At 37.4% G+C, this 25,527-nt stretch overlaps 1 protein-coding gene across 1 annotated transcript in view; it reads right to left on the bottom strand.

Annotated features, from left to right (window-relative positions):
• The window catches only part of LRP6 (LDL receptor related protein 6), a 168,707-nt gene that overhangs the window by 126,539 nt on the left and 16,641 nt on the right, over positions 1-25,527 (bottom strand). The window contains exon 2 of the mRNA XM_052640462.1: positions 23,464-23,857. Within this exon, the coding sequence (XP_052496422.1) occupies positions 23,464-23,857 (394 nt within the window). The remainder of the gene's footprint in view (positions 1-23,463; positions 23,858-25,527) is intronic.

Below are 25,527 nucleotides of genomic sequence, written 5' to 3'. Positions count from 1 at the left end.
CAATTGAAAACAGAAAAAAAGAAAATCAATAAAACAAAAAACCAAGGCATTTGAAACTATCAGTAAACTTGATAAAACCTGAACTAACCAAGGAAAAAAAGCCACATTCCTAGTAACGTCAGGAACAAAAGAACTATACAACACACCAGATAAACATTAAACAGCTATCAGTTACAACTTAATTACCCCAAGTTTGACAAACTGAAGACACAAACTATGAAAGCTCTCCTATGAACATTTAATATGTCTATTAAACAAAAGAGCTTCACAATTTAAAGTCTTACAGTAAAGAAAACTCAAGGACGGTCTAGATGGCTGAATTGGTGAATTTCACCAAAGATTTCAAGACTAAATATCAATCTGTCACAAATTTCCCCCCAAAACAGGAGGTAAAAACAAATATCCAATGCATTTTATGAAGTCAGCATTACCCTGATCCCCAAATCTGAAAATGACAAGAGGAAAAAAACCTATAAACCAGAATCTGTCATGAAGACAAACACAAAAAGGCTCAACAAAATTTTAGCAAATCAACCTAATATATAAGAAGGGTAACTGTCATCGTTAAATCACTAAGTTGTGTCCAACTCTTTTGTGACCCCATGGACTGTAGCCTGCCAGGCTCCTTTGTCCATGGGACTTCCCAAGCAAGAATACTGGAATGGGCTGCTATCTCCTCAAGGGGATCTTCCCAATCCAGGGATCGAACCTGCATCCCCTGCACTGGCAGATGTGTTCTTTACCACTGAGGCACCAAGGAAACCCCTATAAAAAGTTTCAAACTCCTAGACTCAGTATGTGAGTTGAGCAAGATCTCAGAATAGAAAGTTTATATAAAAATCAATTTATTCTATACAAAAGCAATGAACAATTGAAATTAAAATTTCTAAATAGTATCATTTGCAGTAGAATGATAAAACATAAAGTTTTTCAGTAAAAATGTAATAATGTGTATGACCTATGTGCTGAAAACTACAAAACAGTAATTAAAAAATCAAAGACCTAAATAAAAATAATCTATGTTCATGGATGGTGGTTAATATGTCAATTCTCCCAAAACTAATTAGGATTTACAATCAAAATTCCAACAAGATTTAATTAGAGTTTGACAAGCTGATACTAATATTCATTCAAAACATCAAAGACTAGAGTTGCCACAACATTTCTGAAAATGAAAACAATCTTGGAGAACTCATAATAATTGCTTTCAAGACTTCCTATCTTGACTACAGTAGTCAAGAGAGCATGCTATTGACAAAACAATGGACACAAAGATCAAATGAACAATCCAGAAACAGACTCACATATTTGATTCAACAAATGATGCTAGAACAACTGGATATTCACATGCCCAAAGACGTACTTCAATCACACCACAAATTATACACAAATTTTAAGTCAAAATGGGTCATAGAGTTAAATGTAAAACCTAAGACTTCCAGAAGAAAACACAGGAGAAAACCGTTGCGACCCTAGAGGCAAAGGTTTCCAAGATTTAGTGTCTGTGTGTGTGCGCGTGTGTTTGCATGTGCGCGCTCAGTCACGTCTGACTCTTTGCAACCCCGTGGACTATAGCCTACTAAGCTCCTCTATCCAAGGGATTTCCCAGGCAAGAATACTGGAGTAGGTTGCCATTTCCTCAGTGATCGATGCAAACAAATAGAGGAAAACAACAGAATGGGAGAGACTAGAGATCTCTTCAAAAAATAGAGATGCCAAGGGAACATTTCATGCCAAGATGGGCACAATAAAGAACAGAAAAGGTATGGACCTAACAGAAGCAGAAGATATTAAGAAGAGGTGGCAAGAATACACAGAACAACTATACAAAAACAATCATGACCCAGATAATCACGATGATATGATCACTCACCTAGAGCCAGACATCCTGGAGTACGAAGTTCAGTGGGCGTTAGGAAGCATCACTGCTAACAAAGCTAGTGGAGGTGATGGAATTCCAGTTGAGCTATTTCAAATCCTGAAAGAGGATGCTGTGAAATTGCTGCACTCAATATGCCAGCAAATTTGGAAAACTCAGCAATGGCCACAGGACTGGAAAAGGTCAGTTTTCATTCCAATCCCAAAGAAAGGCAGTGCCAAAGAATGCTCTGACTACCACACAATTGCACTCATCTCACACGCTAGTAAAGTAATGCTCAAAATTCTCCTTGTTATTCTTGCTAGCAAAGATATACAAGTAACGTTAAATATATAAAGACAAGCTCACCATCATTAGCGATCAGAGAAATATAAATTAAAACCACAATGAGATCACAATATACATATAATAATAGCTCTTGGTAAAGAATCCACCTGCAATGCAGGAGATCCCAGTTCGATTCCTGGGTCAGGAAGATCCGCTGGAGAAGGGATAGGCTACCCACTCCGGCATTCTTGGGCTTCCCTTGTGGCTCAGCTGGTAAAGAATTCGCCTGCAATGTGGGAGACCTAGGTTCGACCCCTGGGTTAGGAAGACCCCCCCTGGAGAAGGGGGTGGCTGTCCACTCCAGTATTATGGACTGGAGAATTCCATAGAATGTATAGTCCATGGGGTCACAAAGAGTCGGACACGACTGAGCGACTTTTACTTCACAAAGGAAACTGACATTACAAATGCCAATGAGGCTGCAGAACAACTGAAACTTTCAAAGACTGCTAGTGGGAATAAAATACGATATAACCACTTCAGGAAATTTTCAATTTCTTATGAAGTTATTTACAGTTATCACAGAATCCAACAATCCGACTTCCAGGCATTCATTACCCAAGAGGAGGAAGAGACATGAAAACTAATGTTCACACAAAAACCTGTACGTGAATGTTTACAATGGATTTGTAATTACCAAAACTGAAAACAACTCAAAAATCCTTGGACTAATTAATGGAAAAACTAATAGATCAGTATCACAGGATACCACTCAGCTACAACAGAAAACAACAAAAACTACAGCTACTCACAACAACACAGATGAATCTCAAGTGTATCATGCTGAGTCAAAGAAGCCAGTCTCAAAAATCTATATTGTTTCATTTACATCATTTCATTTACATGACAGTCTGGAAAAGACAAAATAATAGGAACAGAGAACAAAACAGTAATTACCAAGAGCTGAGGACGGGACAAGAAGGTAAGTACAAAAAAGCATGTGGAAATGTGGGGGATGTGGGGGGGGTGGGGGCGGGATGATGATAGAACAGTTCCACATCTTGACTGTTTGACTGTGGCAGTGATATGACAAAGACTTCAAACTCTAGCCGGCTCCTGAGTCCTTTCTCAACTATGCCTATGAAAACTGATGTCTTCATGGCTGATAAAGACTTGCATAAAACACTAACACAGTTTCATAGCTGCAGCCCTAGGATGCCCCAGCTCCTCTTAAAGCACCTGCCTGAAAACACGCAAAGCTGCAAGAATTTACTGTTTGTTCCAGCAAACACCTGAGCTGCTTCTGTCTGGCAGGATGTGTGGGATGGGGAGAGCTTTTGATGGGCAACAATTAACCAATCCAGGTAGTTTCACATGAACCAATAACAAAAAGCTTCTCTTCCAGTTTTTTGTTATTTATCACTTCCCTGACTCCAGTGAACCCCCACTAATCCCTTCTCAATTGCATCATTCTTCCTTTAAAACCCCAAGTCACTGCTGTACAAATAAAAGTCCAGTTCCATTCACACTGCAGTTTCTTCCATAATGCAATAATAAATTACTGATTAAAATCTGTCCTTACAATTTTAACTAGTGTCCAGCTTTGTTCATCTTGAACAGTACACAACTATACTCATTTGTTAAAATTCATAACACCATACAATAAAAATGATAATTTTATTGTATGTAACATTATACCCCTATTAAAATAAGAGAAACTTTTGTAAACAACAAAGAGCTTCTGAACCATCAGCAATAACGCCTTGTAAATGTGGTCCACAGACCAACAGCCTTAGCAAAATGTCAAGCTCCATCCAAAACTACTAAATCAGAATTTGCGTTGTAATAAGAGAATGAAACCACAGTATTATCTTTCCTTATATATGTTTTTGCTACATCAGAAAATACATAGTAAAACATAGTAGTATACACAACTCTAGAAAATACTAAGCAATATTCCTAGGATAAATCTATAAAGCATTTGGCAAAATGCTCCTTGGTTAATTTGGAAAAACCATCCATTAAATTTCAATCATATTGTGACTATTTTCTGAACCCAAAATTATAGCTGACACAGTCCAACACCAAGATAAAATATTTTAAATCATTCTTCCCAAAAATGTGGTTAAGTATTCATGCCATTAGCCAAGCATAAAAATTATAAAGACACTCCAAGGTTTTAAAGAAATATTTCCCCAGTCATTTCATTCAATCAAACCCTTCCTTTCATCAAAAGAAAAAACTGAACTTGAATTTTCCCAAATCTTTATATATATGCACGTTATAGCCATTTAGCTCAGCCTCCCAGAATGACTAGGAAATGGCCATTCTACAGTCTTTCCACAAACTGTTTAACTGAAAATCACATACAAGTATTAGCGCCATTCAAACACTGCTGCTGTGTTTCCCCCTGGGAATGAGAGAGAGCGAGAGAAGGAGCATATCACATATATTTAAAAATAATTTATATAAAATTACAAATACTGCAACATATGATAATAACTGTGATCAAGGGATTGTATTTGTATCAATACAAATCTCCAAGAGATCATTCAAGAACATGGCAATAGTACTGGCCAACACTTGGGTCTGGATTTCAGTCCGTTCAGTCGCTCGGTTATGTCCGACTCTTTGCGACCCCATGAATTCCAGCACGTCAGGCCTCCCTGTCCATCACCAACTCCGAGTTCACTCAAACTCACATCCATCCAGTTGGTGATGCCATCCAGCCATCTCATCCTCTGTCGTCCCCTCTCCTCCTGCCCCCAATCCCTCCCAGAATCAGAGTCTTTTCCAATGAGTCAGCTCTTCGCATGAGGTGGCCAAAGTACTGGAGTTTCAGCTTTAGCATCATTCCTTCCAAAGAACACCCAGGGCTGATCTCCTTTAGGATGGACTGGTTGGATCTCCTTGCAGTCCAAGGGACTCTCAAGAGTCCTCTCCAACACCACACTGGATTTAGGACTCTCTAATTCTGTAAGATGTGAAAAATCCCACAATACTTATTGAGGCAAACACCTAAAATATTAGCTACAGTATACTTTTCAACTACTCCCACCTTGATTATTGGAGAAGGCAATGGCACCCCACTCTAGTACTCTTGCCTGGAAAATCCCATGGACGGAGGAGCCTGGTGGGCTGCAGTCCATGGGGTCGCTGAGAGTCGGGCACGACTGAGCGACTTCACTTTCATTTTTATACACTGGAGAAGGAAATGGCAGCCCACTCCAGTGTTCTTGCCCGGAGAATCCCAGGGATGGGAGAGCCTGGTGGGCTGCCGTCTATGGCGTCGCACAGAGTCGGACACGACTGAAGTGACTTAGCAGCACCTTGATTATAAAAAACCATTCCTTCTAGGGATGAAATTTCTGTTTTTGATTGCTCTGAGGCTAATGAACTAAACTCGTATATGATGTATACTTGTATCGACATTAAGTTAAATGTGAGCTCATACTAATGTCTCCAATTCTAATCCATGACCACATGGATCACTGTAGCCTTCTTCCCTTGCTTGTCTGTAACCACCTACTCCAACACTGAGAAACCTTGTTCCCACCACCTACCACCTATCTTCCTGACTTGGTGAATTCTAGTATAGAATCAGAATTGTTAACTATTCCTCTGTGGGAATAAACATATTCAACTTGAGGACACTACTTATGTGCAGTTCCTTTTGCCTTCAGTCTAACAGGTTCCATGCATTTCCAAAGTTACTTAGGTGAGCCCCTTTCCTCCCCCATTCTATTCAGATTTTTTTCATACATTTCTAACAGAATTAGATTTGTCTGGCTCTATCTGCATTTTATCCTGGAATCCTCCAAACACCTACAAGGTTGTTTTTTTTTTTCTTTTTAATTTGCATACGGTAAGGTTCAATTTCTGCTGTAGAGTTCTATGAGCTTTGACAAATTAACAGTGTGCTCTTTGATGATGCTTCTCATCTTCTACATACATACAACAGCTTACAATTTACTACTTATTCTTCAGGCAAACACACAAATTTCCAGAGTCCTCTTTAATTCTACTAAACAGAGTGTAGGGTCTCCACGTTGCAGGCTTATCTCCATCCATATACCACTGTTTTCACTCTCGGAGGAGACATTTCAGAAAACTTACTTTCAGATTACAAACAGTTGTCTGCTCATGATTAGGCTTCAAAGGAAAATGTTACAGAGTTGTAAGAAAACAGATTTCATATCTTCTTTTACAACCAAGTTCTGAGAGTTTCACTTAAGCCTCTATCATTAATAAATTAATGAAAACTTTAAAAGACAGTTATGAATTCATTTCACTGCTTTCATTTCCACTTCGGTTTTCTTACATATAAACTGAGATGATATGGGTTCACTTCCTTAGTTCAGTCTCACTGTAAGGAATCTTAAAGTCAGTCTAGTCTAAAAAGTATGTTTACTGTAGTTAAACAGTATGTAATAAAGAAAAGTTATCATCAGACCCATTATCAATGGCTTAGGGAACTAGACCAAGACTAAGGATTTAAATAAGATATAAAAGCATATAGGTTCTATTCCCTGGATGCCTGCCCCAATCCAAATTAAAATTTCTGAACATGTCTGAAGCTCATCTATCAAAATTAAGACTCTAGATTATATTATGTAACATTCTTCCAGTTAATAAATACTGTATTACTTAAGATTTATGTATTTGGATTTTTAATACAAAAAAGCAAAGCCCTAACTTTCAATTTCTGGTACAGCATGTAAGAAGCTTAGAACTCATCACTCCATCCTAATGACAAACAAAGACCTGAACAAACTGAAAAAATGTCAACAATTCTTAGATCCATCAGAGAACTGGGTTACAGAACAATCTGCTGATCCAAAAATTGGAGAGACAAGCAGATACAGAGACTAATAATTGAGCAGAGCAAAAACCCCAAAGGAGAAACCTACGTGGGAACCAAAACCAGGGCAGTGAAATCTGAACTGTTGAGTGATGAACTGCTAGAGGCTTGGTATAAACAAACCTCAGAAACTCTCGAACGCCAGCCAAGAGGTGAGCCTCACACTCTGGAAGGTCCTCCCCCAGCAACTCTGCCAGGCGCTCACTGTGAGGACCAAAGGGAAACACTCTCCCCCTTGCAGCAACGGCAAAGACGAAAATAGTAACTTTTGAACTACATCGGTATTCTATTCTTCTTAACAAGGCCTGCCCTCAAGATCAAGAGAGACTATCTCAACCTACTGGGTGCTTCATCAGAGCCTTCCAGACCTGAGAGGAGGGGAATCCAAACTCAGCCCCCTCCAGCTATCCCACTGCTCTCACGGGGATGAAAAACATCAAAGATGAATTTGTGGTGCTACCACCCCAGCAACTAAAAGACTCACTAAAAGACCAAGACCTACTCACAGAACTATAGAACACATTCCCTCTCCTAACACTTTAACACATTCAGTTCAGTCGCTCAGTCGTGTCTGACTCTGTGACCCCACGAATCGCAGCACGCCAGGCCTCCCTGTTCATCACCAACTCCTGGAGTTTCCCCAAACACATGTCCATCAAGTCAGTGATGCCATCCAGCCATCTCGTCCTCTGTCGTCCCCTTCTCCTCCTGCCCTCAATCCTTCCCAGCATCAAGGTCTTCTCCAATGAGTCAACTCTTCACATGAGGTGGCCAAAGTACTGGAGTTTCAGCTTCAGCATCAGTCCTTCCAATGAACACCCAGAACTGATCTCCTTTAGGATGGACTGGTTGGATCTCCTTGCAGTCCAAGGGACTCTCAAGAGTCTTTAACACATTACTAAATACTTATTTACCACAGTTCTTTTTGCCCAGTATGTAATGTTCAGTTTTCAACAAAAAAATTGTAAGTCTTACTAAAAGGGAAAAAAAAATTGGACAGAGCAAGCATCAGAACCAGACTTAGATATGGCAGCAATGTTGGAATTATCAGACCAGGAATTAGAAACAACCATGATTAATATGCTAAGGACTCAAATGAGAAAAAAAGGCAACATGCAAGAACAGACGGAATAACCAGAAAGATTCTAAAAAATTCTAAGAAAGACCCAGAAAGAATCACTGGAGACTGAAAACACTGTAACAGAAACAAGTGTCTTCAATGGGCTCTTTGGTAGACTGGAGAGAGCTGAAGAAAATCTCTGCATTTGTGATATGTCCATACAAATTCCCAAGCTAAAAAGCAGAGAAAGAAGAAACAGACTGAGGGGGCCGGGGGGAATAGAAAACAATATTCAAGAACTTCGGGACAACTACAAAAGGTGTATCATACGCAGGGCTTCCCTGGCGGCTCAGCTGGGAAAGAATCCGCCTGCAATGCGGGAGACCTAGGTTTGTTCCCTGGGTTGGGAAGATCCCCTGGAGAAGGGAACAGCTACCCGGCTCCAGTATTTTGGCCTGGAGAATTTCATGAACTGTATAGTCCATGGGGTATAGTCCATGGGGTCACAAAGAATCGGATGTGACTGGGCGAGTTTCGCCTTTCACTTTCATACCATATGCATAATGGGAATTCTAGAAAGAAAAAAAAAAAAGAACTACTTGAAACATATTCTAATTTGAAGAAAATTCTAATAACTTAGAATTTTCCCAAATTAGTATCAGATACCAAATCATACACCCAAGAACCTCAGAGAAGAGCAAGCAGAAAAAATGAATTATGAGGGGAAAACCTACCAATCTAGAACTCTCTACCCTGCAAAATTATCCTTCAAAAGTAAAGGAGAAATAAAGACTTTCTCAGACAAACAAAACTTTAGGGAATTCATTATCTAGAGACCTACTTTGTAAGAAGACATTCTTTCAGAGAGAAGGAAAATGATTACAGGTAAGAAACTCAGACCTACATTTTTTAAAAAGTAAGCATATTACAGAAGGAATAAATGAATATCAAAAAAACTTCTCTTTTCATTTTACTTATTCTTAATTGATCAAACAGCAATTTAATCAAAATAACAACAGCAACAATGTATTTGATAATTTCATATATATGTGCGTATGTGTGTGAAACAAAGGACAGCAGTAATGTAAGGTACAGAAGGAAGGAATTAGGAATATCTGTCCCAGTCAATTCTGCTGTGAACCTAAAAAAACTATAAAAATAAAGTCTATTTTTCTTAAAAAAAAAAAAGGCAAAGCTGTTTCTGCTTCAGTTTACCATTCCATAAACCCTGGTACTCATTTTTAGTGGTAAGACTGGTACCAAATCTTCATTCTGTGCATTTCCCCAATGGCAGCTAAATTATGTCTCCAAAGGAAAGAATAAGAAAGAGAGATTGAAGAGATTAAATGTCATTCCTAAAATGCAGTGACCTTCCTGCAGAATGAGGCTCTCTGATGCGTCTTCTCCTCAGTACAGTTTTTCCTAGGTTTCAGCCTCAGAATCTGCTTTATGAGACTTTGTCCTTCTCCGGGGAGTACAGGGAAAAAATGGCAATGGGCCCTGGCGAGCCAGGAAAGCGGCATTCATGGCACTTGGGGATGAAGCACTGAAGCTGATTCAAATGAATGGAAGCTACTGAGCCCTGTGCTCAAGACCCTTGCACAGGTATGTGATGCTGGACAGCTACAACAGCTGATCTCGTCACCAGGTATTCCATTTCTGTAAACCCAAACTCATCATTCAACGTGACGGGAGGAGAAAAATCCTTAGGGGAGAGGGGGAAACAACCCACTGGTATTTTCCTCCAAAATCAAAGTATCCTCTCTATCCAAAGTAGACACAGACGATTTACTACTCTGCATTTTGAGTTTGATTATCTAAGAGCATTATTTGGTCCAGGTGAGGGGACAAAGTTTGAGTTACAACATTTTAACACTGTTAAATGAATGTCAATTTACATCCCTTAGTACAACACAAGACTAGTATGCTCTGCTTTCAAATATATGTAATCCAGACATGGCATAAATATACAATATTTCTATAAATATAACAGACTCTAGTATTCTAGGTACTGGAAGAAACTTAAGGTTTATTCTATGTATCAAAAAGATTATGTAACTTAGAAAAATTCCAAGTACAGTCTACAAAAGAGATTTAAAATTTACCAGTTAATTTTAACTTTACGATTTTTCACATTAATTTATTATATAGTATAAAATTTAAAACAAAATTGAACCCTTTACAAGTTTGTTGTTTTTCAAGATGATTCTGACTTCAAAATTCCCAGAAGAAACTTTACACAGCTAGAAGACAGGTGCCAACAGAAAGCATCATGGGGGTAATGAATGTCAAATAAGCCATCAAGAGTTGTATCTGCATTGGAGAGGTGAGGGAATGTCATTTCCAGGACTAAAATATGGAACATGAATACAGACTCTTGCTCTAACTATTAAGCTGCATAAAACAATATGAAGAAATTAGGTTGATATGGTAAAGGGTATCTTCTAAAAGCCTGAACATCATAGATACTAGATTTAATAAAGGCATTAGATTTAATAAAGAACAATATTTAGAGGCTACTTCTTCTAAGACAGTTACTCCTTAAAGGAGGGTGGGCACCAGCCAGTAAAAGAAAAGCATAAACTTTTTATCTAAAGAGCAGCTAGTAGAATGGAGAACATCAAGACTGCTAGCAGACTAGAGACTTCACGATGCAGAGAAAAAAGAAAATTCCTGAAGAAGAAAAATAATTTTCCAGATTATCTGGAGGATATGATATAAACAGTTTCAATTATTAGAATGAATAATATTTAACATTGGGGCCTGAAAACCTCCACCCTTAACCCAGCTGCCTAAAAATTAGACTGTTAGGTAACCTCCTGGACTATCTCATTTTATTTTGGACTCTTTCCAAAAATAAATAATTGAGGTACACATACTAACTAGCCAGTTTGGTTTTGCTTGTTTTGTTTTTGTTTGGATAGTTAACCTGGCTTAGTAACCTAGGGTTACCCAAAAGCACTTAACAGTAAAGCTGCGAAACTTAACTAGCTGTGTAATATATTCTGCAAACACTTTTTTATCAGCATCATATTTAAAAGCCAAAAGGATACTTAAAGTATCCTCTATGAAATGCATTAAGTGTTTGATAAATATCTCCCATGGCTTCGTAAAAGCCAAGTAACAGGCTCATTCATATAAGAAATCTTTCTTCAGCAACAATTATCACTAACTTTCCAATTATGTAGCCTATTTGGCCTCTTATTTTGGCTTATGGGTTTTATCTTGGCTTTGAATTAAGAGAATATAAACGTATTTAATTGATACTGAAGAATTAAATATATGTGGTTACAACTCCACTTTGCAATAGTATGGACATCTGCTATCCATCAAAAATCAGGAAAACCAGTACTAGGTTGTTATGTTCACTAGTTTCCACACAAATGCAATTTTATTGCTGTATCTGGCATGATACCCATTTGCAATGCTTTCTGGAAAATAATTTTTAAATGGAGTGAAGGGTAGAAGACAGGGTTTAATTAAGAAATAACTAATGTAAGTAAACAGTGACTTTTCAAGATACCAAAATTTCTTATGCCAATAAAATTAAAATATCTCAAATGTCAATCAGACTAGATAGCAGCCATTTTATACAAATTTATTACGATCCCAAACATGTAACTTCTAAGATTATATAAGGAAAAAACAATAAATTTTCCAAAATATTCACAAACTCCTAATCTAGTATGTATACCTAATCTGAATCCAGCTTCCCCTAACAAAAATACTTAGAAATGTTCACTTTCAATAAAGCTGAACAGAAGGGATAAATTTTCATCCTTTACAAGATGTAATTACATACAAAGGTGGCTAATTAAGACAACATTTAGAATTGAGTCATAAAAACTAAGTGAACCAGATCTATATTAGGTCATAAATCACTCCATGATCCTTGAAGTTACTTACATAACCCTACCTATAATTAAAAGAAGTCATTAGCACAGATATTACTAAGTATGAATAATGCCCAACTATCATGCACATATATTCCCAAGAAGAGAAGGTAATATTTAAAAACATAAAAGTTAGAGTTTCTATTTCTGGTAGTTTGTTAACAACATAACCAGGAAACCTTCCTTTTCCTAGAATCAGTGGCGAGCCTTTTTGATTTATACATTGCTATGGTCTGAATGTTTATATTTCTTCAAAATTCCTATGTTGAAATCCTCAGAGATGATACTATTAGAATGTGGGGCCTCTGGGAGGTGCTTAGATTCAAGGGCAGAGCTATGAGGAGTGGGATTAGTGCCTTATGAAAGAGAGATCCCTGAGGCCCTTCCACCACATGAGGACACAGAAGGAAGGTGCATGAACCAGGAGGAAGGCCCTCACCAGAAGGGAACCAAGCTGGCACCTTGACTTTGGACTTTTCAGCCTCCAGAACTGTAAGCAGCAAAATCTCTGTTGTTATAAACTACTCAGTCACTGAGTAGCTTCTGGTGTGTTATAATTGGTCAAATGGACTTGATACCTATATATACACATACACAAAATAAAAATACATAAACACTACTTTAAATGGACAACTAAGGTATGAAAGCAAAGGAAATCAAATCTCACAAGAGCCAAAAGGTAATAGGGAAGTAAAAAGAAGTACTTAGCAACTAAACAACAACAACACAGCAGGACATGCTTGATGCCACAGCCACCCTGAAGGACATTCTCAACTCAGACTTTTGTTTCAATGGCAAAACAGGAAAATAAGGCCCTGACGCACAAGAAGCACTGTGTTATAACTAAGATTTCTGCACAAAGCACAGACCTTCAGGGAACAATCAAGTACAAAAAACCTGCCACTGGTAGAAGGAGGCAAAGAAATTTTCTGCCTTGGCCTAAGCTCTGAAAAGGTAGGAAAAACCACCAAAAACTCTAATCACAATGCCCTCACATAGGTTTAAGCGTCTGAATTTATTCTATCTACACTGTACGGCAACTCCTAACTCCAAAATTAAACACAAAAAATCATCTCTGCTTGAACTGGGTGGTAATACAGGTACATACGTATATCAAAACAGCACAGAAAACCTGTGCATTTTAGTACATCTAAGTTATACTTCAGTTTAAAAATAAAGTGGTCCCTGGAAACACCTGTAGTATGCGTGGCAAAAACAAACCTCTCTTCCTGACCCTCTACCTGAAGCCAATACCTGAAGCCACTACCTGAAGCCACTCAAGATTCACACAAACAACCCCTCTGAAGATCAACTCACATTTTATTTTTTTTAACTTTTATTTGCATTTATTTTTTGTGGCATTTATTCCCGGGCCATAAGTTTTTGTTTCTTCAGTTTCTTCTGGGATATCTTTTTCTTCTGTGCAACCTCCTCTTCTGGTTTAGGAACAATCTGTTCTTTTTCATCTCATCTCAATGTGGCAAGGAGAGCTCATGTAGGGGTTGATCCGACCGTGAGCTCTGAAAGTCCTGCGTCGCATCTTGAGGGCTTTGTTCACTTGGATGTGCTCAATGACCAGAGAATCTACATCTAAGCCCTTAAGTTCAGCATTACTCTCTGCATTTTTGAGCATGTGTAGTAAAAACTCAGCACTCTTTTTGGGCCACCGACCCTGCGTCCGGCCCCACTGTTCGGCCTGTGCACACCTGCCAGCTCCACCACTGTAACGACGGAACAGCACGCATTGCTTCTTTAACGTGACGTCCTTCAGGTACTTGGTGGCTTTTCGGGTATGCGTACCCTTTATGGCCTGGGCGGTTTCACGAGTGTTCTTAAAAGCGAACACGAAGATTTGAACCTCTTGATTTGCATGATTTTGTGGGGTTTTCTGGGTCAAGTGAATAGCCCACCATTTTTAGGGGTCACTTCAGGCCACTTACTGGAAAAGGAAGCCAACTCACAATTTAAAACTATACAACACCAAAGGAAACAGTTCACCTTAAGAATCAGGAAATATAACAAAGAACAGAAGTGGATGTCTAAGAACTTCAGACAACTGAATAATCTGGATAGAGACTGTAACTATTTTAAATTACCAAAACACATAAAAGATAGACTAAAACACATGGGACAGACATCATAAAAAAGTAACAGACATCCTTAACAAAACAAGAAGTGATCATCAGTGGATGTTAAAATAATCAGTAGATGAGGAACTGGATATTGGCACTGTACAAAAGGATCATTCCACAGATTACTTGAAGGATATAAAAGGAAAAGCTCAATATTATGATAAAAATACAAACTTTCCTCATCTATTGAGCCATCTTAACATCGCTATAGGTAGAACAAAATACTATGCACTTCCTGATGTGATAAAGTACTCAATACTACCTATGACGCACTTGTGCCAAGACAAAGAATTCGTTAACCAAGTCTCCTATCATAAATTTTAATTTATACAAGAAACGTAAAGGAGTAAAAATAAATCAAACAGCCCAAGTATCTCTTAGAAAACTCCAAATCGTAACATTCTACAAGACAGCTATAGAACCTTCTCAAAAAAAAAAAAGACAACTATAGAACCTTCTAAATAAAAGCATGAGAAAAAAACAGATAGGGAGGGACTATTTCAGAGAAATTTTGAGAGACATCATTAAGTGCAATCTGTGAACTTTGTTTTAAATCCTCATTCAAGTATACCAGCTGTAAAATAGCACTTCTGAGGCTATGACAGATATCAGAATATGGACTGAGTCATCTACAGTAGTAAAGACTTGCTCACTTGGGGTGCATGGAAGAAGATGGTACTGTGGTTATAGAGGAAAATACCCACTTTTCAGAGTGAGATGTCACTGTGTGGATTTGCTTTAAAACACCTCAGCTAACAAAACAGGAGAGTAGCTGAATACATTATGCTATAATCACACAATGGAATACTAGGCAGTCGCCAAAAAAAACAAAACAACAACAACAACAAAAAAACAAGGAAGATCTCTACAAAGTGATATGGAGTGATATTCCGGATACATTGTTAGTTAAAAAAGAAAGTGCAAGAGAGCATCTTTAGTATGTTCCTCTTTCACGTAAAAAAAATTTAAAAATTTACATGAAACAGCTCATCTGCGCAAAAAGGAATTCAATTAGATAAAACTAGAAATAAATAATAATAAGATATCCTAGGGGGTAAACAAGGAGGGACAAGCTGGAAAGAAAGGGGAAATGGGACCATCGCACAAGGATCAGGAGGAAGGACGCTACTGAGTCAAGCTTTTAGTGTTATTTCTAACTCTAGGAAACATGGCAATTGCTTCACACAACCCAAAAAGAAATCAATAATTAAAATCAACCAGGATACAGGCAGACATTCCAAAAGGAACACAAACAGTAATATATTACAAATGCCACACTGCAACTGATGGGAAGGAAAATTTACCTAAATACATTTGGAAGACAGCATTCTGACTGACAGGATTTTCACAGTAGTGTATTCCAGACAAAAAATTTGTTTCTCACAAGAGTACAGGTTGGCAATTCTGAAATTTGTACACTAGGATTGAGGAAATAAGAAAATACGTTGTGGACAATGAGAACCCTGTTTCTCACTATCATAAACTGGAATAACAAAGAAAAGGTGTTGGGGAGAAAGGGGAGAAGACTGTAACATAATTTTGTAAGTGGTGGGTTGGAACTGGAGATAAACATAAGCTCATTTTTTTTAATATGTAGATACAGATATACACACACGAACTAGGTGTGTATATGTATAGATATACACACACACACGCACATGTTATTTCCTACGTGTATCTCTCAACTATTCACTGCAATGAAAATCCAGTGTGAACACACCCAACTCCCAGATCTTAGTTTCTCAATAGCATCTTCCAATAAAGGAGACAGAGCTCCTTGGAGAAAGGGTTGAGTCAAAGGGTGAAGCAAAAGGACAAGATGAACGTGGAACATCTTGTGCTCTGCAGATAGTAAATAAGTGTTTAAAAATGATGAGGGCCTCTCAAAAGAACACAGGAGCCAACCTGAAGGAACTCCCAATGGCAAAATCTAGGGCAACTGGAGCAAGAAATAATGACAGTAATGGATTATAACTTATAGAATAAACAAATGCCCCTGAGTCCATATTCATATAAATTATTGGATAAATGCCTAAGTAGGAAAGACATAACAGTTCTTCCTTAAGGTGGAATTCTAGCTAGTAACGCGTGTTTACGAGGAACAATGGAACTACAGATATCACCATTTGGCAGAAAACCATAGTATTAACTGTTGCAGGCAAAAACCAACAAAGGTTGCTTAAAAGTAATGTAAGAAGTGGACTTCTCAGGTGGCTCAGTACTAAAGAATCCACCTACCAGCACAGGAGACTTAGGAGATGTGGGTTCGAGTTTATGTGGGTTCAAGCTTATGTGGGTTCGATCTTATGTGGGTTCAAGCTTATGTGGGTTCGATCTCTGGGTCGGGAAGATCCCTTGGAGGAGGAAATGACAACCCACTCCAGTATCCTTCCCTAGAAAATTCCATGTACAGGGGAGCCTGGCAGGCTACGGTTCATGGGGTCACAAAGAGTCAGACACGACTGAGGATGCAGGCTGTAGCTGTATGATAAGCAGCAAGATAGCTGCACAGTTTCAGGCAGTTATTATAAGGGGGAAAATGTAAACACACACACAAAACCTGGCAGAGAAAGCCACAAGTGATCAAATAATACATCACCAATACCCACATCACGTATCTGCTGATACGATGCCCTGAGGGGAGAACGTGACCTCTGCTATGCCGAAAACATATTGCTGATCAAAGGAAAACCTCAGACAAATCCTAAATGAGGGACATTCTGCAAACTGGCCGGTGACCTTCAAAAGGTCATGGTTATGAAGACAAAGACTGGTAAATGTCCCAGATTAGAAAAGACTAAGGAAATAACAACTAAATGCAACATGGAACCCTCAACCACAAAAAGGACCCTTGTGGGAAAATTAAAGAAATTCAAGTACGGTCTAGAGAATAGTTAACCATATTGTATCAACGTTAATTTCCTGATCTAGATAACTCTTCTATGATTACATAAAATATAATATTAAGGGAAGCAAGGTAAAGATTATGGGTTTCTTAAGTGGCTCAGGGATAAAGAATCCACCTGTCAATGCAGAAGCCACAGGAGATTCAAGTTCAATCCCTGGGTCAGAATGATCCCCTGGAGAAGAAATGACAACCCATTCTAGCACTCCTGCCAGGAAAATCCCAAGGACAGAGGAGCCTGGCAGGCTACAGCCCATGCAGCTCACAGAGAGTTAGACAAGGCTGCAGGACTGTGCATGCAGGTAAGAGTTACACGAGAACTATCACCTCTGTTTCTAACACTTTGGAAGTCTAATATTATTGATACAATATTTCTTCTTTTATGTAGGGTGACCATCTCATAGTGAGTTTTAAATGAAGGGCATAAAGAAATTCTACAAAAGCAAAACACAATCACTGATACTAAGCTGCAAAATTAGACACAGCTGAACAAAGAATTATCTGGAAGGCAGGTGCAAAAAATAACCACAAGCCCAGAGAGATAAAGTGAGAGAAGATATGAAAGCAAGATAAAGGGGCATGGAGCATAAAATCAGGTGGTCCACATACATCAAACAGGAATTCCAGAGCAGACTAAAGAGAATAAAGGAAAAGTAAGAAAATGATGGATAGCTTTCTAGAAGAAATAACAATGATGATTATATTCCAGAAACAAGGGTTCTAAGCAGGATAAGTAAAACACAGCCACATCTGGACACAAAGTGAACAAAGCTGAAAAGTATCAAAAATTTAGGAATGCAGGGGCTGCTTTTAATAAACCAGAAAAAAACTAATTACAAAGCAACAGTAATTAGAGCAGACTTTCCAGAGCAACAATTAAAAGTCATAATACCCTCGAAGGACTGAGTGAAAATAACAATCACAGAAATTCTATAATCAAACAGTTATCTTTCCAAGAATGAGGACAAAATAAATATATTTGCAGACAAACTCCAGAAACTTACCACTAACAGACTTCTGCTGAAATATTAAAGAACATACTGCAAGCAGAAAGAAGCTAAAACCAACTGGATTAAGTGAGATGCAAAAAAAATAGTAAAATAAGAAATCAGTATGGTGAATATATCTAAAAACACAGAATTTATAAAATCCTCTTTTAAATAAAACAACCAGGTTGCATTTTTAAAGTAATTCAACGTGCAAAAAAGAAAAGAGAAAAAAAAAGAAAAAGCTTCAGCAGGACTTTTCATGGGGGAAAAAAGGACCTAACGTGGAACTGGAAAATCTCAACCAAGAATCTGACTTTCTCTTATTTTACCCAAAGGACTAGGTTTGTTCAGCCAAAAAGTAAAGGTCATTTATCAACAAGATCCTTAAAATTCCCTACCACTCCCAGGATTTAATTGGCAGAAAACAGGCTTCCCCAATTGACCAAGAGGACACCTTTCAAAATTGTATGTTATTGAGAGTTCAGACAGAGCGAGAGCTTTTATACACAGAACTAGTGTTTCAGGATATGGAGCTTTATGGATAATTGGCTATCTGCTTCTATGCAAAAGCTGTGGGAATGTATACGATCTTAGGGAAAGAATAAATGATATACTTTTTAAACTTAAGAGTTATTAAGAAAGGTCGAGAGGTAGGAAAGCCAACAGTATAAAAATCAGAAAATCTTGGGAAGAATTTCTAAAAGGAATATGGTATCAATATCAAATGCTACCAAAAAAAAAAAAAACACTAAAGACAATCATTTCATTTCTACTTCACAAATTAGCTGTCACATACTCCTCCTTCCAAAATCTTAAAGATTCAACAACACAAATATCAGCTGTGCTGAAACTAATTTGCTAAAATTTCTAAAAAGCCAATCACACTGAAATACAGCAAGAATATATAAGAGCACCACAATGCAGAAAACTCAGTTAAAGGTATCCTATATTCATTACTCTCATAGAGTATCATTCTTCTCTTTTGCTAGGATAAATCAAAAGGTCAATGTGCAAGCAAGGAAAGCTTTTATTTATTGATAAAAGGCAAAGAAAGCTATCGAGACTAGGCTGCAGCTGCGGCTGCTGCCGCTAAGTCGCTTCAGTCATGTCCGACTCTGTGCGACCCCATAGACGGCAGCCCACCAGGCTCCCCCGTCCCTGGGATTCTCCAGGCAAGAACACTGGAGTGGGTTGCCATTTCCTTCTCCAATGCGTGAAAGTGAAGAGTGAAAGTGAAGTCGCTCAGTCATGTCCGACTCTTCGCAACCCCATGGACTGCAGCCTACCAGGCTCCTCCGTCCATGGGATTTTCCAGGCAAGAGTACTGGAGTGGGGCTACTCAGAGTCATTCAGTCATATTGCAAATACTCCCTTTTAATATTCCCTCAATAAAAGTAGGCCTGGAGACACAGAACATAAAAATGGTAAACCACACAATCAAAACTCAATGAGATGTGATATGTATCACTAGATATAAAGGATTAAAAGCTGGATGACACTCAACACTAACATTTGAGAATACATACAATTAAATATACACATTTATTTATTCTTAAAAAAAAATTTTACCTTCCATGGGCCTTGATTTCTATCCCAGAGGCTAATAAAGTAAACCTATAATACAGGTTTCCTGGATTAGTGTCTTTCCAACACACTCTTTTTAGGTAATTTCAAAAACACCTATCTACAAGCATATCTGAATATATATAACCTGCTTGAAAGTAATGGGCCACATTTTCCATTCTTCATACAAAACATATCCTTTGATATTTTAAAGTGCTTTTCAGTTTACATCAAGTGGAACTGGAAAAAAGGTTTAAGCTAGTTTTAGAGGTGAAACAGCCTAAAAGAGGAGGCTGAATGTGACAGCATGTGCAATAAGGGCAGTAGAAACAAAATCTAAAGAATCTGTTCTGAGAAACACAAGTATAAAATATCTAAATTAGACTGAATGTGTAACGGTAAAATACAGTTTTTAAAATAAGAGTACTTTCTTTAAATGCCTGGCTTTTAAAGCTTAAATAATGTATTTAAAATGAGATAGACCACTTTTTTTAAATGTCTGGCTTTTAAAGTTCAAAATTGAAAGGAACTCATTTTAGAAATGAGGAAACTGATATCCAAGAAAACAAAGTAACCTGCTTGATAATTAACAAAGCTAGATGTGACATAAAACATTCTCCAATGAGTGTATCTTTAAAATACGATTTTGATAACTTCTAATGAAAGACTAAAACTCTTAACCATGTTTCAAATTAACAATTGCAATCAAAGCCATACTGATTTAGAATTCACAAGACCATACTAAAGTTTACATTGCTTAGGAAACAAATGTCCCTCACAAGAACGATTAATAGAGGATTATAAAAGAAATATTTACTGAAATTTTTACTGAACATCTACTATATGGTAGCAACTATTTTCGCTATCTGGGATACAACCAGTATAGAAAATACTTTTAAACATACTCAAGTTATGACAATTACACGTACTTAACTGACAGGGAAATTATAAATCATTCTCTTTCCACTGAACTAGTTCTGCAGCTCCTCAACATCTCTAAGATTAGAACAGTCGCTGTGGATCAGATTCAGGAGCTCCACCATCAGGAGCAGCCACATAAGAATCACCTCTCACCATAAAGCAAGGATACTGCTTTCTGTAACTACGATTGTTCACTTCTGGAACCATTTCCATACACATGTTTTTCCCGTTCCTTATTCAGAATTCTACACTGCCAGTCACTCAAAAGAAAGAAAGAAGAAAAAAAAAATCTCAGGCTAATAGAAGCCAAATTTAGAGAGGGAAATAAAAATCTTCCTTCAGTCTAGGCTAAATGAACTGACTGCACAAAGAACTCCATACATCCGAAAGCACACAGATGTCTGCACCAGTTCCCAGGGCTCAAACAATGCCAGTCATTCAAGAGCTTTGCTTTTACATAAGCTGATGTGAGAGCGCTCAGTCAGCTCTTCTGAACCTTATAACCCAAGATCCCGGAACTCTGATAAAGCCACCATTTTCCTCAGCTCTGTTTTCATGTATTTTCTCTGGTAAGCAAACTTCATTTTTCCCCTAAAAAATAAATCTGGAAATCATCTCTCCTGTTTGCTATTAACTGATATGAGTGATATAATTTAATCCAAAATTACTATTCCATTAAAACTAAAAGTGTTAACACAAATCTAAGATCAATACTGAAAAAACTATTTGAAAAAATATATTTTTAAATACAGAAGTTTAAAATATAATTTTAAACATGCCTCATCACGACACCATCTGGCTGCATTCTATCTGCTTCCAGTTGCACAACGTAAAAAACAGCCATACGACACAAAGTAACTTTCCAAAAATTAAAAGAAACCTTCGGAGAACTGCTAGAGTTGAAAGAGTGAATTTACACACGCACACTCACACATATGCAACACTAACTACAGACATCAAAAATAATGAAAGGTATTTGACTGTTTTACCAAAACCCCATTTAGGCCTCAGGAAAAATATTTTTCAGTGAATGTCCCTCAGAAGCTTAAATAACAGTACTGTCACCTTCAAAGTACATTACTATTGATTCTTTCAATAATATCCTTTACTTGCTGAGTCTGGCAAATTTGAGATTCAAACATTAGTAAATATTTAAGCCACAGAAACGCTAATGTACTTTTTCATCACATGGGAAACTTACTTCCTAAGACACTTATCAGACCTGCCAGCAGGAAGTTAAAGCTCAAGTTTTAAGGGACAAAATGAGAATGACTCATTTAGTTATTAAATTATTAGATCCTGAATAGTCAAAAGAGTTCCCTATAAATTCACCTCCCTTAACTATGTACTATCCGTAAGAGATTTGTGGCTCTTATAATTTAATACTCTTTCCCTCTCCACATACACACTACATAATGCAAATAAACATGCTCTGAAGAAGGAAAAGTTCTCTCGTAAGTTTTCTCTCCTTAAACAGTAAATCCTTAAAGATATTCCCCATCTCTCCCCAAGAAGAACACAAAAAAGCACAGCTCTGTACATACTAACCATTTAATAGATATTTGGGAAAATTTCCATCATCCTTAGAGTTATAAGACTGAATCTGTCAAAAAGGAGATGGGGAGAACTATTTATCTTTTCATCAAAGTATTACTTCCTAATAAGCATGGAAAGCAACAAAACCCTGTATGTTCTACAAAGCAGTAACCTCAGAGACATTTCAACACTCCCTGAGAGTTAACAACAAACTTTGTTGGCAAAACAGATTCCATTTCTCAAAAACACCTTGCAAGTTCTCAAGAACCAGATTGTTCAATTAGGACAGTTTACCATACATTCAACATATATGACCTTCTTGGAACACACAACCCTGTTTCCTACCACTAGAGTCAGTATAATATTTTCTGATGCTTTATTAAAAGAACATCTGACTTTATCAGACACTGCTTAATGCTTCTCTAAAATTACATCTTTATATATTATATAAAGTATATATATATGCTTTCTAGAACTTTTCACTCTAAAATTTCACTCACTATTGCCCATGTTATCTTTTATAGTCAGACAAAGCTTCTCATTTTCCTATAATACGGCACTGTCTTAAGACTTTGTCACCAAAAGGACCTGATATCGAGACAAAAGAGCATATATAAACTTTTCATTTTTTCCCAAATTTTAATATATTACATAATATTAATCCACTCCCTCCTATAAACGAGTTTTAAAGCATTCCAACACACTTGAAAGTCAAAGAGGTAGTAGTACTAAAAGAGCTATTCACAGGTATTTATCTTTTGATTTTAACCAATTAATAGTAGTTTGTTTCAGGTTCACGCTTTACTATCTACACCCAGCCATGGCAGACTCTGGCATGACAATGTGTTCAGCAGAGACACAGCGAGGACTCGCACAGGCAGGACTGAGACATGGTAAGAGAGAGGCACCTGGGGGCCAGGTCACATTCTACACAGCAAGATTTGCCCACAGGTTTAAGTTTCTCTCATTAGAAAATAAACTTCATGATAAATACATGTTTAGTGAACTAGATATGAGTTAACAACTTATATTTCATTCAACACTGAAATACTAAAAAATGAGCTTAATAAAAAAACACTAGTATTATAAAATAATGGTGTATATAATAAAAGGTATAAATTCAGAAGATTTGATCTATCTCATACCACTCTTGTTATCATTCCTTTTTCTCTGCCTTCTAATGATTCTCTCATAATTCTAAAATATGCAGAAGATAAAACAAGAACTATAAATATGGCTGTCCCCTGATACTAGAAACAGAACTATTTATAGACACACCTTACTTTAAGAACATGACCTAGCTTCCCACATTCAAGTCTACTTGACAAAGAAGTCCAAAGAACCTAAAAGTGAGGTCTAGTGTTTCTTTTCTCTTGGAAGTGAGGGGTGTCTATGCTAATGGAAAGAAAACAGCCAGGAGGAGATACAATGACCTTTGTACATTATACAAAACTTACCCACTTGAAGGATCTAAGGCAATTGCTCTAGGTTGATCCAACTCTTGCCAAAATAAAACTTTTCGTAAAGATCCATCTAAATTAGAAACTTCAATACGATTAGTTTCAGAATCTGTCCAGTACAATTTTTCTCCAAGCCAATCACATGCCAGCCCATCAGGGGACAATAATCCAGAAACAACAACATTCTGTACACTCTCAGTTTTGTTGAACTCTATTCGTTTAATGGCTTCTTCGCTGACATCACTCCAGTATATCAAGCCATGACTAAACACAAAGTCCAACGCAGCTGCATCCTCCAAGCCTCCAACTACAATCGTAGCATTCTCTTTGCCATTTGCAGCATCAACCAATCGCAAGTCCCGTCTGTTTGCATAAAGCAACAAAGGGGCCGCTAGAACAAAAAGAGAAAAGTACGTAAGTCAAAATGAACAAAATGTACTGATTCCCATAAACTGAGTTTCAAATCAGAGATAGTAAGCAAATACTATCAAAGAGTAAATAAATGTATAGGAAAACTATCAAAATCTTTTCACAAACAAAGCATTATTTCTGCAGCATTTTAAATACAAAAGACTTGTAAGAGGGGGAAATCAGTTCTACCAGGACAGTCTTTTCTTATTAAAACAGTCTGTCAGATAAAATAAAAAAGCTTGATCATGTCAAGAATTTGACAAGGATATGGAGTCAGTGGACCACTCATACTTTATTGAGGGGGGACCTGTAAAATGGTGCAGCATTTTTGGAAAGCAGTTTGGCAGTTTCTTAAAAGAGTAAATAAACAACCTACTATATGATCCAGCCATTCTATGTCTAGATATTTACTTCAGAGAAACAAAAGTGTAATGTCAGTACAAAGACCTATGTATAAAGTTCATAGCAGCTTATATGTAATAACCCAAGCTGGAACCAACCCAAATGTCATCAACAGACTAATGGATGAATAAACTGTGATATATCCATACGATAAAAAGTAATCAACTATTGGGACTTCCCTGGCAGTTCAGTAATTAAGACTCTGAGCCTCCACTGAAGGGAGGCTGGGTTCAATCCCTGGTGGAAAAACTACTGATAAAATCCTACATGCCACACAGCATAGCCCCCTCCTCCCGAAAAAAAGTAGTGAACTATCTGTTCATGTAACTTGAGCGAATCTCAAAATAGTTATGTAGAATGAAAGAAGTTAGACAGAGAGAAGTATATATTGCATACTCCATTTATACAAAATTTTAGAAAACTGAGATTAATCTATTGTGACAAAAAGCAGTTCAGTGGTTATCTGGAGGTGGGGAGAGAAGGTGGAAAAGAAAAGGAAGGAGGAATGATAACGGGGCATGAGGAAACCTTTGTAGGTGATGACTATATTGTAGTGACTGATGATGGTTCCAGAAGTGTATACATCTGTCAAAACTTATTAAACTTCACTTATGTGTAATTTACTCTATTATCAAGTATACCTTAATAAAACTGTTCAGTCTGGCAGATATAGTTAATACAACTATTTATTGCTTTATATTATTATTAAAATGATCTTCAAATAAGACTTAATACTAAAAATTATACATAAAGCCTATCCTAAGAGACAGTATTTAACTCTGAGAAAGCAGAAGCCATTAGGAATGAAGCAGTATAAATGGTGTTCTTTTTTACCCAAAATATTGGTTTGGGTTTTTTTTTTAAAAGCATTTATTCCAAGCTTCTGACATTTACTTTCCTGGTATCAATAGTTATTAAAGATCCAGAGCACCAATATCCAACAGAAATTTCTACAATGACAGATGTGTTCTCTCCACTGTGCAATACAATAACCACTGGCCACATGTGGCTATTACAACTAAAAAATTAATTTTTTAACTTTATTTAATCCTAAGTCATTTAAATTTAAGTAGACAAGTGGTCAAATGGACAGCACAGATCTACAGGCTAAGATGAAGAACACAAACGAGGCATCCAAACAAAAAGCCCAGGGTTAAGAAGTAGTGACCTACACAGTCTTCTCTCACAATACTCACTAAAGGCCTATCATCCAAGGCGAAGACCAACTACCACTGAAAACTAACCACG

Source organism: Budorcas taxicolor, chromosome 5, assembly GCF_023091745.1.
Source record: "Budorcas taxicolor isolate Tak-1 chromosome 5, Takin1.1, whole genome shotgun sequence".
Classification (NCBI taxonomy): domain Eukaryota; kingdom Metazoa; phylum Chordata; class Mammalia; order Artiodactyla; family Bovidae; genus Budorcas; species Budorcas taxicolor.
Note: the sequence above shows the minus strand (reverse complement) of the source record. Positions and strands in the feature narration are given on the sequence as shown.